Source organism: Nansenia antarctica (assembly GCF_963989245.1).
Source record: "Nansenia antarctica genome assembly, chromosome: 2".
Taxonomy (NCBI): Eukaryota; Metazoa; Chordata; class Actinopteri; order Argentiniformes; family Microstomatidae; genus Nansenia; species Nansenia antarctica.
This window is the reverse complement of record NC_137675.1, coordinates 72,818,237-72,833,786: the sequence shown is the minus strand read 5'-3', so window position 1 is coordinate 72,833,786 and position 15,550 is coordinate 72,818,237. Positions and strand designations below refer to the sequence as shown.

General features: G+C 44.6%; 2 protein-coding genes across 2 annotated transcripts; one reads left to right on the top strand and one right to left on the bottom strand.

The window, feature by feature from the left end:
* Positions 1 to 307: 307 nt before the first annotated feature.
* Positions 308 to 2,980, bottom strand: paqr4a (progestin and adipoQ receptor family member IVa; the record flags this gene model as incomplete). The annotated part of the gene is made up of 3 exons (XM_080523918.1): positions 2,800 to 2,980; positions 1,121 to 1,339; positions 308 to 741 (listed from the first exon to the last, which is right to left on the bottom strand). Exons 1-3 carry the CDS (start codon positions 2,963 to 2,965, stop codon positions 308 to 310), a joined length of 819 nt encoding a protein of 272 aa, XP_080380044.1. The 5' UTR covers positions 2,966 to 2,980.
* A 2,921-nt stretch (positions 2,981 to 5,901) lies between these two features.
* LOC308150572 (perforin-1-like) lies at positions 5,902 to 8,114 on the top strand (the record flags this gene model as incomplete). Its single annotated transcript, XM_080523390.1, has 4 exons — positions 5,902 to 6,434; positions 6,547 to 6,685; positions 6,861 to 7,075; positions 7,235 to 8,114. 4 exons carry the CDS (start codon positions 5,902 to 5,904, stop codon positions 8,112 to 8,114), a joined length of 1,767 nt encoding a protein of 588 aa, XP_080379516.1.
* Between the last annotated feature and the right edge of the window lie 7,436 nt (positions 8,115 to 15,550).

The window sequence follows — 15,550 nt, the reverse complement described above, 5'->3', positions numbered from 1 at the left end:
CACAATCCTTGTGTGTGTTACCTAACATAGATAGCCACTCACGCATAATGGCAAAGTGGACACAGATATGAACATTCTGGCTTTGAGTGCTTTGAGCCCACATCAACTTCTAAATGTAAGTACAACACTTAATCTCACATTCCATGCACATCTTTATGAACGCAGCACGTCCACATTCCCCCGTTCTGCAACCCTTACCTCACAATCAATCCCAATGTACCGCCTACCACCCAACCCCCCACCCCCCCGCCCCCCCTACAGAGGTCCCAAAACCCTGTAACCCGCTGCTCGTCCTCCAGGGCGGGGGTCAGTCTGAAGGACAGTGGTAGCTGTTGATCCAGAGCAGGTCGTCCAGCACGCCCCAGTGTAGGTAGAGGATAGAGCCCACCACCAGTACGTGCATGATCTGGTGGCTGTTGCACCAGTAGTCAAAGAGGCCCGGGCGGAAGCGCTCAGGGATGCGTGCGATGTTGATGATTCCGCCCAGTACGGCCAGCGCGTCCATGGTGAGGAAGTGGCGTAGCGAAGTGGGGCTGCCTCCACCCACGCCCACCCAGCGCAGCAGGAAGAAGGAGAAGCGAAACAGCGCCTGCCAGGCAAAGGAGCGCAGGCGCCGCACGCTACTCCGCGCCGTGATGGCACAGTAGATGGCGTAGCTGGACAGCAGAATGTAGACTAACAGGGCAACGGTACGGGTGAAGGGGTAACAGAGCAGAGTGCTGTACACGATGGGCAGCGCTCCTAAATCAAAACACAGGAACACAAAGTTAAGACACAGTCATTACACTACCTTGTTGGAGGCATCATCAGAGAAATATAGTTATTAATTCCTGCCCATACACTGTCTTTTGCTCTTCATAGCTAGGGGTTCAGTGTTACAATTTCATTATGGCTATGCAGTATATTCATGGGGTGACTCAAGATGCTATAGGCCTAGGCTTCATCAATGTAAATATTAAGACATGACAATGGATCACACAAAGGAGGGAGCCCAAGTGAACAGACCTTAAAAGGCAAGAGGAGAGAGAGAGGGAAAGAAGTAAAAGCAGAGAGGGTGAAAGAAAGAAACGGAGGAGTGGCGCGACCTCGGTTGCAACAGAGAAGCCCACCTGAGGCTTACCTAAGGTATTGATCATGCAGATGCCGCACATGTCGAGGGTGAGGAGGGTGTGGTAGACGGGCTCCCCGCCCTCATGGTTCATGAAGAGGTGGTAGAGCACAGAGCCCAGCTGAGGTGACAGGCAGGCCAGGAAGTGGACCACACCCAGCCATGTGACACTGATCTGGGACCAGGGGATGTTGAGTGGGAGGAGCACCAGGAAGCAGAGCAGAGGGATGCCTGTGAGGAGGGGGTTGGGGTGGGGTGGGGAGGAGGGGTAGGGGAGGAGTAGGTGAGGGGTGTTACAGTGCAATCTGCCTGAGGGCTCTGTGACCCTGTATATTAAGTAAGCAGCTTTGTAAACAGCCACGCGAGTACTTACGGTAATTTGAGGCAGTTTAGATATAGATTCTGTTTAGGTTTTACTTAGGTCAGATATTGGCATATAATTATGGGTAAAGTATTTCCTTGGGAGACAGGAAAAGTAAAAGAACACCGTAAGCTCTCTCGGTAAGGTGCTACTGCATTGTAGTTACAGAGGACCAGCGTAGGCTGCTGTGCTTATCTCCTGGGAGGTGCTTTGTGAGCAAAATCTGGTCCTTGAAATTTGATACACACTGTACACACTTATCATCATTTATCTCTCTCATACACATCCCGCCTTCCTCCCTCTCTTTTGCCAACTCTGCCTTTCTCAATGTCAAATCATTTGTCCCAGCCAGGTGATACTGCCAATGCCATCTAACACATCTATTTTGAGTGTGTTATCTCCTCTGCCTGTGGCCCCCGCCCCCTTCCCCCTGCCGCCAACCCACTCAGCACCACTGAACTGAGCAACTGGACTGACTCTCCACTGGGCCGGCCCCAAGTATGAACTAGTACTATAGCATAATCAGGAATGCTGTTTCTCTCCAAAAGCCTTAGTGCTGTGCTGACCATATAATGTTGCATGTTCCAATGTTGGTGCAGTGGCTTCAGGCGCAAATAAATAACTAAAGCCTAAGCCAAAAGTAGTGAGCTACCCAAAATGCATGTTTTTTTTATTATTGTTACTAAGTAACACATTTGTATTTCTGTATTTGTTTCTGAGCAGTTTCACTTTAAAGCCCTCTTAACTGACAAGATTCAACATTTCTCAGAATGGGCTTTACTGCAGACTTTAACTGTTTGTTGCATAATACATAGTATGGGAGGGACATTTAAGGCCACCTGCTCAGCTGTCAGTAATCTATCATTTGAAGGTTTTAAATAATAAATACTTCCTCCTTCTGTCAACCATACCCCTTGCCATTGATAATCGCTAATCCTTTCTATTATAATGAAAGTTGGAGGGCCAGTGCATGCGTGTGCACATAACAAAACTCTACAATCATTGGGCACACAATTGATGACATGATCCCATATACTGTTGTAAGTTTATGGGACAGATCAGGTCACTTGAGGTCAACAATAATCATATGCTAGAGATCATCATGGCATGATATGCACAGTTGGGTCTGGTCAATCTGAAAATGAAGAGGATTTAATCAGAGAGCAAATGAGTGCGCACTTCTCTTACCCCCATACAGACAGACACAACACTTAATAAGCAGGAGTATTTCTTCTGAACGTGATCTGAATTCACTTCCTACTCATGTGTCTAGTGTGCCTGTTGGAGTTAAATATGGCAGTAGTGCTTCAGCATGCGTAGGTCTACTCACCATGTGTGTAGATGTTTCCCAGTTCATTGTGCAGGTAGAACAGGCTTCTGATGCAGTCCTGGACTGAAGAGATGGGTCGGTATCCGGTCAGGACGTATTTGTTGAATTGAAGATGAGGGGGTGAATTTGCCCAGTCTAATAACCTGGGTCCGTTTAAAAATGCCATAGCAACCACAACAGTTAAAACGACTCCGCCAAAAAAGTAAAAAAATGACTGTACACCTATATACACATATAACAGAATTATTGCGAATAAAAATTTATTTGACACCATTGATATCAATTTACAGGCGTTGTTTTATTGTAAATGCAAACTAGCTAGCTAGCTATAATCTAGATAATTGTATAGCTAGCTAGCTAGCGACAGAAAAATCAGTTCTTTCTTTCCAGCGCCACTACCCGGCGACAGCGTTTTTCCCCCGCTGTTTGCTTTTAAAAACCGCTACCTGTGTCACCCGCAGGGGTTGACAGAGACGAGGCCAACCACACACATGGTGTAAGCCCGTGGTATACATTATATAGAACATTTCATAATTGCCTGTTTTACACCTAACAACTCTCGGGGTTTATCTAACGAAGTACAACTCATGGTAGTTCCTCCTCACTGGTAGGACATTCCACAGCACAGTACACTGTTAGCCATGGTTAGCTCATATGCAGCAGGGGTTGACTGCTCCAATCTCATACAGAACAGTCCAGTGATGCTAAGCTAGCGTTAGCTTACTTCCATTTACCCGTCACCTTGATACTGCTGACTACAGACAATTGGGTTTAGCTAGCGGTCAGATTGACAACGCGGGGGTTAGCAGGTCATAGCTACTTTAATCCAAACCAAATGCTCTCGCCCGATTTCCTCAATCACGTTTAAAATAGGATCCATGTTTCTGTGTCGCTTAGAATTGGTCACCGCGACCACAGCTGATGATGTCTGGAGAGACCCAAGTCAGTGCACAGAGCTAGGCGTGCTGTGATTTGCACCGGGAGATTTCAAACAAAACACCCATAAGAAAGACTTCCTCCGTTAACTTAATTTGACGCTCAAAAATACTGTTGTAAGTTCCCCGATTGTCCGACTCGCGTATTAGTTCCCGATTCCCCAAATCAGATTCCATCCACACAAGGTTGTTAAATGTGGTTCGTTCACCGGCCTCGAGTCCCTCATCGGCTGATGCCCGCACTACCCGGCACAGCTACCGCCGGGCTGGAGAACTGTGACGTTCTAATCCGATGTGGGTACAGCCAGAACCGAGTGTGGCAGTGGTGTGAAAGGGACTATGGGAGAGGTGAGAGGCTATGGAAGAGATGGACAAAGAATTGTCCGCATTGTCCTCTTCAGAATATCGGCGTCACAAACACTGAATTCGAATGGTCATTTTCTATTATTTTATCTGCATTAAATCTTAGAATTTCTTGCCTCTAATGTATTTTAAATAGCTTTGCTTTCTCTCTTTTTTTTTCTCTTTCTTTCTTTCTTTCTTTCTTTCTTTCTTTCTTTCTTTCTTTCTTTCTTTCTTTCTTTCTTGGTTATCTGGAAGGTGAGGCCACAACAAAGTTCTACATTATGGCGTGTGTAATTGTGATTGTAAACAATGATGACATGTCAATCAAATTCCTCACTCACGCGTGCGTTTCTCCCTTGATTAGCCAATCGGAAGGCTTATGGCATGAACACGCCATATGAAAGGAAAAAAACGTGTTGGTGGGTGTGTTTTTTCTTTACCTCTTTCTTCTTCTTTTTATTTTGTTATTTTTTTACATGTAATGTTTTTTCATGCGTGTTGCAGAATCGTTATTTTGTAATTTCATTGTACAGTAATTTTAGTATTATGTGTAGTGTACATTTTAATATAAGTGTACATTAACGTCCACAACTGCACTGATTTCCACCCCTCCCCACATACATTGAATTCAGTGAATTTAGGTACCCTGATCAAATGTTGGTATTGTGGCATAACATCATTGTAGGCCTACTGATTTTATATAATATACAGCCCACTTACTCTTAACTCTTAACTCTGGAGGATTAAAAGCTTCTTCCCTTCAGTCAATTTCCATTGAACTCTCATTGCCCATGCCCTTATAGCAACTTGTTATTCTGGCCATTTCAGCACACATTTATATAATTTGTTGTAATGAATAGTAATCTAATCATTACAATTAATCCCTCATTTGAATTCACCCTAAGAAAAGTGGGTTCCTGGCATACTCAACCCACACCCCCACACAATGACACATAACCTTTGTCTTTCTGTTTCCAGCACACTAGACCACCAACTCAACATGTCTTCCGGCATATCTGAAACCACATAGTTTTGCTGTGTGTGTGTTTTACCGTTTATATGAAGACCACCATTACCTCAACCCACCCGTCTTTTTTTCTTCAACCAAAAGTACTTAGATGCATTACAGCCTAAAACACACTCACAGGCACATCGATCAAATAGAAAACAGACTGATCAAAGGTGAGCATTTTTATTTGCTAAGGAAGTTGTTCAATTTATAGCAAAAATATCTAATATTGTCAGTTTCTTTTGTCTCATAGAAATGATTGAAGAAAATATTGATCTCTGTGAAATATCTGTTGTGTGCACTTTATAAGCAGAAATGAGGGGAGAATGCAATTTGTGTTACACACATACATAGGTTATAATATTGTGTGTGTGTGTGTGTGTTATAAAAACATTAGTAAAATCACTTCATGACAATCTCTGCTAAATTGACATGCCCAAGGAGCTTATTTCTAATTCTCCTGAAGAGTGGCACGCAGTGAAGTGGACTGGGTGGTGTCAAAAATCTCAAGGCTGGCCACTCTGTAGTGAAGTGTAAAACATTGTAAGAAAAAGAAAAGAAAAATAGTAATGTTCCTTCTTCCAGCATTGTGAGTGCCAATGGCCCCTGGTCCTAGCATAGGTTTGTTTTCTTATGATGACTGATGTATAGATGATTCACTTACTTTAGACAAAAGTACTAAGTGTAAGTTGCTTTGGATAAAGGCGTCTGCTAAATGTCAAATATGTACTTTGTAATTCAAATGTTTATCTCACATTTCAATTTCAGTGGGTTTAAGCCATTGTTAAAAACAGCTTTTTGCTGCAACGAGAGATGTCCCCATGTATGATGTACCTATGGGCAGGCATCGTGCTGTCCTTAATCCCTTGTAGTTGCCAATCGTGCAATATTGGCTCAACCAATGAGTGCAAAGAGGCAGACTTTGCTCCAGGATCCAACTTAGCAGGGGAAGGGTTCGACATCACCAAAATGGAACGCAAAGGAGCCTTTGTCATCGACATGGACTTATGGAAAAACCGTGATAAGACATGTACCCTCTGTAAGAACCCCTATCTGGAGGGGAGAAAACAAAAGCTTCCCTTGGCAGTGGTGGATTGGAGGCCAAATCAAAAGTGCAGCATGAAAGTGTCCAGTAAACTCCATCAGTCCAGCGAGTCTCTTGTCAGCTCCAGCAGCTCTTCAGTAGAGAATAACTGGCAGGTCAATCTAAACGTACAGGTAGGGAATAAAGGCGGGGAGGTGATGCTTGCTGGAACCAACTCCAAATTGGCTGAATATTCCATGGAGAAAACCAAGAAGGACAAGTTTAGTTTCACAAGCCACAGCATGGCCTGTGAGTATTACAGGTAAGCAACAACGGGTACCCCAGACACCTTGAAGTGATTTTACCTATGACCATCTCAGTTGTCATTTTACAGTTTTCTTCTCTCGTTCTCTTCTCTCTGGTCACAATAATAGCTATCGAGTGTCCGGCAAGCCCAAGTTACATCGTGAATTCTTCAGATCAGTGAAAAATCTCCCCAAAACCTACAATCTTGAACACAAATCCGACTATTACAAGCTGATTGACAACTTTGGAACCCATTACATAACCAAGGTGAGAACGATTGTTATATCAATGTTGTAACAGAGATACAATCTTGAAATCCGCAGTCACACAAACTAAAACAGAAAACCAGTAAACCCTTCGGTGTGCTGCTAATACTAGCTTCCCTGTGAGTATCTGTTATTGGACAAAAGCTTCTCTGCCTTCTCATCCTGCCCTCTGCTAGGTCAGCCTAGGTGGAACTGTGCAGTCTGTGACCAGCATCAGGCAGTGCCAGGCTAGCCTTCAGGGCTTCAGTGCAGAGGAGGTGAAGACGTGCCTGGATGTGGAGGCCTCTGCCAGCGTGGGTGACAACAGCATGACGGTTCAGACCAAGCACTGCCAAGAGGACAAGGACAAGACAGAGAGCAAGGCCAGCTTCTCCAGTCTCTTCAGTGACAGGTGAGGAAATAGCTTATTTCCCCTCTCAAACACTCTAGCTTTCTCTCTCCACACACTTCATCAATAATGCACACTCTCCCATGCACATGGACTTTTCTTCTCTCTCATACACACTTCGTTGTTGAAATGTATGCCGCTCTTACACACCTTCAATCACAGGTTCACTGAAATAAATGGTGGCCACACCACAGAACCGGAGCTCCTCTTCTCTGCTGAAAAAGACCCGTCCTCCTACAAGGAATGGCTTAACACCCTGCCACTCCACCCGGGTATCGTCTCCTATTCGCTGGAATCCCTCCATGAGTTGCTGCCCACCAAGAACCCGGCACGGAACAACCTGCGCAAGGCCATCAGCCATTACGTCCTGGAGAAGGCACTGTGGAGGAACTGCTCAGAGCCCTGCCAGGCAGGCATCAAGAGAGACCAGAGAGACTCTTGCGTCTGCAGCTGCCACAATAACCCAGGGGTGGGCCCAGACTGCTGCCCGACCCGCAAGGGCCTGGCAAAGGTGGTCATCACTGTGCAGAGGGCTACTGGCCTGTGGGGAGATACCACCACCGCCACTGATGGCTATGTGAAGATGTCCTTTGCAGGCCTGGGGATCGGACGCACCCGTGTCATCAACAACAACAACAATCCCCACTGGGCTACCAGCTATGACTTGGGCACCGTGGATCTGTCCAAAGGGAACACGGTGAGATTTGAGGTGTGGGATGAGGACAACAAGTGGGATGATGACTTGCTAGGAGAATGTAAGAGAGATGTGGCAGCTGGGGTGAAGGAGGACCTCTGCGTTCTCCAGCATGGGAACTTGTTCTATAGATGGGAGGTGGTGTGTGCCCCAAGTTTGACTGGTCCCACCTGTATGGACTACAAACCTTCCCCCATGAACCATCATCTTGAGAAGGTGTATGTGTCACGCCACTCCCGTCACCTTCCAAAAGACATGCTGGTGAAAATGGGAGTATTTGTCGGTGCAACCGACCTACATTCCAATCAAAGCCACAGCACTGAGAGCACAGGGTGGGGCGGTATGTGAAGGTATCCATGGTGACCCATGTGAAAAACCAGTCCTGCCTGTTTTTTTGTTGTACTGCTTCTCTGTGCCTCACCTTTAGAGATACTTATAGAAGTAGTTCAGTTTACTGCTTTGATTTTGTTTTTACTCAGCTCTGTAGTGTTTTAATGATCCAAACTTTTTTGAGAAATTCAGTAAATTAAGAATAGTATTGTTGTATTATCGTATTGTGTTATTGCTGTTGTATTCGTGATAGGATTAGAAATTCATAATTAATGTGTAATGATGTTGTATAGTCTGCCTTTTTTGCAGATTCTATAATTATATATTCATATTGCTGTGTATGTCTATGCATTGTTAACAATTAAATATGACAATTTGACTACTGATAATTATTTAGATATATATCACTTGCATTTTCAAAGCTGACATACTGGCTGCATTTCTCTGCAAAATAAAATGCTTATTAAGCACACACTGTGAGATCTCTTTTATATGTCAAATGCATAGTGACAACTGTAGCACCAGACTCAAAGCAGACGTCACGGTTTCACATAAGGGTTATTGTGCACCACATGATGACATGTCAGCCATTGCTATGTTTATGCAAGATGATTACCATGTGCATGAATATATTTTAATGGGTTAGGGTTAGGGCTAACCCTAACCCTTTTTCTCACGTCTAATAAGGTGTGGTTTGCATTCTACCTTTATTATGTGTTGTTGCATCTTGTTGTGTCAAAGTGAGATATGAAGCACATGAGAGAGGAAGTTCAGTGGTTTCCTGTGCACAGACGAGGCTGTTGTGATGCCGTGAAAGGGAACAAAGTGTACAGACCTGTTGTCATGGGAGATCAAAACACAGCACATAGGTGTTTTGTGTCGGAACATCACCAGCAGAAGCATCAGAGTTTGCAACGACTTGAAGAGAAATCAGGTGCCAGGGTTTGTGATGGTTTTGTATTTGGAGTTTATTTGGTTGAAAATTGCTTTAAACTCATAGAACTACATTCTTTTAACATTACATCCAAATGACCTCCACCATAACGTTTCAGAGTTAGAATGAGGAAAGTGTCAGACATGGTGTGGGTGCTTTCTGAACATTAGTGTAATACCAACATAAACACACAAGGGGCAACACAGCATCTCCAGACACGGGGTGTTAAGGACAAACAACAACAATACAAAAGACAGGGACCATGAACAAAATAAAACCTCAACACACACAAAAAACACAACAAAAATGGAATGAAAACAATAACAAAAGAAGAAAAAAAAAATCGCAATGAACACATTATGGAATGGAACAAATATTCACTCAAGGGGGGCTGGGCCGTTCGAATTAACCTGGAGAGAGAGAGAGTGAAAGAAAGAGAGATGGAGACAGAGAGGCAGGGGGGAAGAAAGTGCAGTTAACAATAAAACATAGACAAGCCTAACTGACCTTTATGGTTACGTGATCACATGCTTAGTCCCACACCAATGAGTGTGAACAAACAATAAACCACCAGGCAATAACCCCACCTCTCTCACCTTTGTATGCATTTCCGACTAATCCATTGAGTCATAAAATTTGTCAACAACAGACAATAAACCACCAGGCAACACCCCCATCTTTCTCACCTTTGTATCCATTTCCAAGGAATCCACCAAGGAGTCCTCCACCATATTTGCCATCTTTCCCTCCTATAGAAGTAACGGACACACAGTTAGACAGAATAAATGTGGAGGTACAGGAGGAGTTACAGTATGGTCAATTACCAAAGATATGACAGAATGTTTTATGTAGGCGTTTGCTTTAGCTTTGGTAAGTTCAGTAGACATCTACCAGAATGACACAACCAAATCAAATCAATGAAAGATGGCAGGAATGCATAATGTGGATCACATAATAGCTCATAGTAATGCAATAGTTTTAATTAGCCACATAGCATGCTAGAACAGACAGGTGAGAGCAGGAAGTTCAATCAGTGAGTGTTACTTCATGACTCACCATAGGCACCTTGACCTGTGCCAAGCTGTCCACCATAGCCTAAGCAGTCACATGCCAAGATAGGAGTCATAACAATAGTTATCACAAACAGGAATTATATCAAAAGACCGACAAGACATATACAAGCCACACATAGAACATGCGCCACAGACAAACACAAAGACATTCAAGCCATTTTTCGAGACATTCACAGACTATGCATTCCCATCATAAGCAAGTAAGTAAAACAGATCAAGATTTGCCTCAAGACAAGCAATGTAGGGGTGTTTGTGTGTGTGTGTGAGTGTGTGTGTGTATGTGTGTGTGTGTGTGTGTGTGTGTGTGTGTGTGTGTGTGTGTGTGTGTGTGTGTGTGCATATGTGAGAGTAGGTGAGTTTAATGACCTGCTGGCTTACCTCCTCCATTCTGGTAACCCCCTCCGTTTCCTAAAATGATACAAGACAAGTACTTGAAGATGGGAGGAGCCACTACAGACATACTGTAGTCAAACATACACACCTATAACAACCGATACAGCACATACACAAAATGACAGCAAACGCGCAATGACACATGCACACACATAGCTATACAGACAGACGGACAGACAGACAGACAGACAGACAGACAGACATGTATACAAAGACATGTACCATTTTTAGGTTTGCAATTAGGTTTCACACCACCAGCCTCCAGTCCACCATAAGGCTGGGAACCCTGAGGCAACCCACCGTCCCCTTGGAGACAATAACAGCAGGAGCAAGAGGACAGCAGAAGATGGGTTTAAAGAGGAATACACCACTCACACACACACACACACACACACACACACACACACAGCAACTCGCTTAGATCTACACACTCTCTAAGACGCAGAAAAGTTTAATCTCACCATATTTGCCAGCAGATTTGCCATCACCTCCTCCCAGGCCAAGTTGTTGAGCACCATAAGGGTAGCCACCATCACCTGGGTGAAAGATTACAAAGCTTATTTAGACAGATTCCAAGGGATTCAAGCAACATTATAATTACAATGCTTCTAGTGAACTGGCATACCCACAGGGATTCATGAACACATATCAATGAAGCTGTTTAACATGAAGCCATACATCAATATTCACACACACACACACACACACACACACGCACACGCTGCGCACACACACACACACACACACACACACACACACACACACACACACACACACACACACAACATTCTTACCATCGAGTCCAGCTGGAATTACTGGAGCGCCATTGTAAGGAAGCTGACCAACTCCAGCACCACCTGTAAACATAGCAAGGGTTAATTTCAGAATGCATGCTGCTCTTCTTCTTTTCTTTTTCTCTGTCACTCTCAACAGACCTGACCTATTAATTAATGGACAATTAGGTCCTGACTAGTCATTGGAGGACTGACAGCCAAAAAAGCTCACGCTTTTATCCAAAGCGACTTACATTGCAGTGAGTGCCTACATTCTTCTGTATATATGGTCCCATATACAGGAATCAAATCCACAACCTAAGTTTTGTTAGCACCATGCTCTACCGACTGCCACAGAGGACCAATGTGATCAGTGCTCACCGTATTTACCACCTGCACCCCCTGCAGGCTCCATTCCTCCACCCAGTCCCCCTGAAACAGAGCAGGAGGAGCATCAACAACGACATCATGGCATCAGGCAAATCTGAATGAAAATGATATCAGGACAATGACTGTTGGCTTTCTTCTTGAGTTTGTGACGGAGACACTCTCTCTCTTACCACCTCAGTGTACTCCTTACTCACTTATACCTTCTCTTTCAGAGGTCACCATCCTCATACCTCTTTTCTTTCCACATTGCCCTTTCTTCTTACGTGTCTATATATCTTCTACCTCTCTTTTCCCTTTTTTGGGGGGGGCGTACACCCCTCTCTCTATGTGTGTATTTACCAAAGCTAGTATCAGGCCCCAGCCCCATAGGCTGAGCACCCCCGTAGGGCCCTCCGCCGTACCCGCCATCAGGCCCCAGCCCAGCCGGCACAACTGGCTGGCCCCCGTAGGGCAGAGCACCAGCAGGACCAGCACCAGCACCCCCTACAGACACACACAGGGTACTGCATGAAGGAGGGACCCGGGTTAGACAGACGCACAGTGAGGTAGAGGAGGTCAGAAAGAAAGTAAAACTGTATGTCAATGGTGTTGTCAATAGGAAACACAATGAAGATGAGACGCTTCATTTCAATTTCTTTGAATTATGAGTGAAGGTATATATAGATATAATGATGTCCTGTTGGCAGTGCTGAACATACATCAATCTAGTGCACTGGAATTCTTGAAACAGAGGTGTTTGTTTAGGTGGTTCTCTGTGTGACCAGGTATCCATGAGTGTGATTGATATGAACTCATGAATAATACAAGAATACTCAAGCATGTGTATCAGCGGAAGGCTGTGGGAGAAACATATCGGAGGACAGGCTCATTGTAATGCATGGAATCAATCACATGCATTCATTATAATTAGCCTATCCTCCGATTTCTACCTCCACAAGCCTCCCCTGATGTGTATGTTATGTGTGTGGTACAGTAGGACCAGAATCAACAGTTGGCTGGTGTCCATGTATGCTACAGAAGGTAATAAGAAGTGTCTTGATGAGAGATAAGATATAACACCGTTCCTGGTGTATACCAAAATGTCATCACATCCATCAGTATCATGCATGTTTTTCTAGGTTATGACAGACATCAATTAGGGTGATTCTCCTTTCATGTGTACATCCTGCTTTAATATCCTCCATCTTTCCAAAAGTGGACATTTTTGAAGAGGTCATCAACTGCTGGTTCCCCCCTCTTGCATCCCTGACTCTCTCACCGTATTTCCCTGGACCCTTTGCACCATAGCCTCCGGCACCAAGGCCTAGAATATCAAAAGGAGAAGAAAAAGAGGTCAGCCTTGTGGTCAGACAGTAGTAAACTAAGTGATTAATAAGACCGATCATAAGATAATGTAATATATTGGAGAGCTTGGCCGAATATGAAGAAGATTGAGTGTTATCATTTACATATGGGGACAATTGCAGCACCTAGTGGACAAACCGCTACATTACATTAAGCGGAATGAGTATGGATGGTAGCAACTGAAATGATACTGCTCTTTCCACTTACCTCTTTCAAATCAGACATTCCACAGTTTGTATTCATTTTCAAAATACCTCTCTAGTCTTGACTAACTAAGAAAGTTCCTGGAGTTGTTACTGTACCTGCTTGAGTTATTAAGCATGTCTAGTGGTTAGCATGATTACCTCTGCCCTTCCCAGCTTTACTTCCCAGCCCAGCACCAGCAGCATCAGCTAACACTGGGTAACCATTCCCTAAAAAACATTATTATAATCATCAATCAATTATAACTATGTGTGTATATGAGTTAGTTGGTTGGTTGGTTGGTTGGTTAGTTGGTTGGTTGGTTGGTCAGATAATCAGGCTAGTTGGTAATACGAGATGAAACTTACCAGCTCCATAACCATTGCCACCAGCACCATAGCCATTGCCATAGCCTATAGAGAAAAGATGAAATATCAAATTCTCACATGTCATCTCCACATGTCATTTGAATCTAAATATCATAGCCCAGCAACTGCAATAACTGTGCATGAGGATTTTCATTTCTTCTGGTCCTACTGTGGACCTGTGTTTATTTTTGTGATGCATGATTGTTTACCTGCAGGGATGGAAAGATTAAGAGAGATAGAGACAGAAAGAGAGGGGGACAGGCAGATGCACCCAGACACCCAATTACCTGCAGGCGTTGCCTTGGCACCTCCAGCTGGTCCTCCACCTGCACAAGGACACAGGAGGTTGAAGATAAGATCACTTCTTGGAAATAAAGACCCTGAGGGGGGTCATCTATCCTCATTCAATATCACTTCTCATCAGGGACAACCGTTATGTAACTCGGGTTCTAGACGAGGCAGCACTGAGTATAACACTGGTAATCCTCAGTCATTCCAGACATGTATCTGATCTCATATTTCACCTCAATTCTGTCCTCCAATCTACAATGTTCCTTGGCTAGAGGGTTTGTATTTCAAGGTTCTGCAGCATTTGACCTGACGGAAGCTTCCGGACTCACCATTTCCGTAGCCTGCCCCAGCACCCAGGTATCCTCCAGCTCCAGCACCGTCACCATAACCTGTGGTGACACCAAAAACAAGATAGAGAACTAAGCTCTCTCTCACACACACAAACGCAAACCTACACATAAACACAAGCACACACACTCAAACACCACACAATGTAATACACAGACACATATTACATTGTACAAAAAAAGAAAAAAGAAGACATCCATTAAAACACATGCAGACAGAGAGTGAGAGACAGACGGATACATGGAGAGAAGAGGGCAGACAGTCTGAGTGGTTTGTAGAAGCAGTACAATGTGTAATTCAAATAATAGTGTGGATTCTCACCAGTCAAAGGAAAGGGAAAGACATAAGAATGAGAGAGAAGATAAAAGGGAGAGACGGTGGGAGGTGGGAGAGGGAAAGAGAGAGTAAAGGCTGTGAAGGAAAGAGTGAGAGAAAGGAAGAGAGGAAGAAAGAGAGAGGGAAAGAGAATGATATGGCGACATCTGAAAGGTCTCACCTGTCGCTTTGCCTGCTCCACCTTGGGGTGCTCCGCCCTGTGGGTATCCACCCTGTGGGTATCCAGTTTGGGGTGCCCCGCCCTGTGGGTATCCACCCTGTGGGTATCCACCTTGGGGTGCTCCGCCCTGTGGGTATCCGCCCTGTGGGTATCCACCTTGGGGTGCTCCGCCCTGTGGGTATCCACCTTGGGGTGCTCCGCCCTGTGGGTATCCACCTTGGGGTGCTCCGCCCTGTGGGTATCCACCTTGGGGTGCTCCGCCCTGTGGGTATCCACCCTGTGGGTATCCGCCCTGTGGGTATCCACCTTGGGGTGCTCCGCCCTGGGGATATCCCCCCTGTCCCAGCTTGGCACCTGAGATACAAGAGTGAACAAGAGTAGTGAGAGGCAAGAGAGAAAGGCAGAGAGAAAGGCAGAGAGAGAAAGCCACAGAGAGAGAGAGAGAGAGAGAGAGAGAGAGAGAGAGAGAGAGAGAGAGAGAGAGACAAAGACAGAAAGAGAGACAGAGATAGAGAAGGGGGCAGATGAAGCCTCACCAGCAGATTTGCCTGCTCCAGCCTGGGGGTATCCACCTTGTCCCAGACCTGTAGCATAGTGGCATTCATTACCTCATTTATTTACTGTATTTACTCCGTAATCAATTAATTGAAATTGTCTTAAATATTCTGATGTGGTAGCATATGCGGTATCTTTCATCATACATCTGTACAACGTTATGTAGACATTATGAAATATGACATAAATGATGTCATATTTCATAACGTCTCTCATTACCTGCTCCATAGCCATTGCTAAGTCCTGCTCCAGGATAGCTTCCTGCTCCACCGCCATAGCCTGTGGAATAAGTCAACAAAGCTCAGC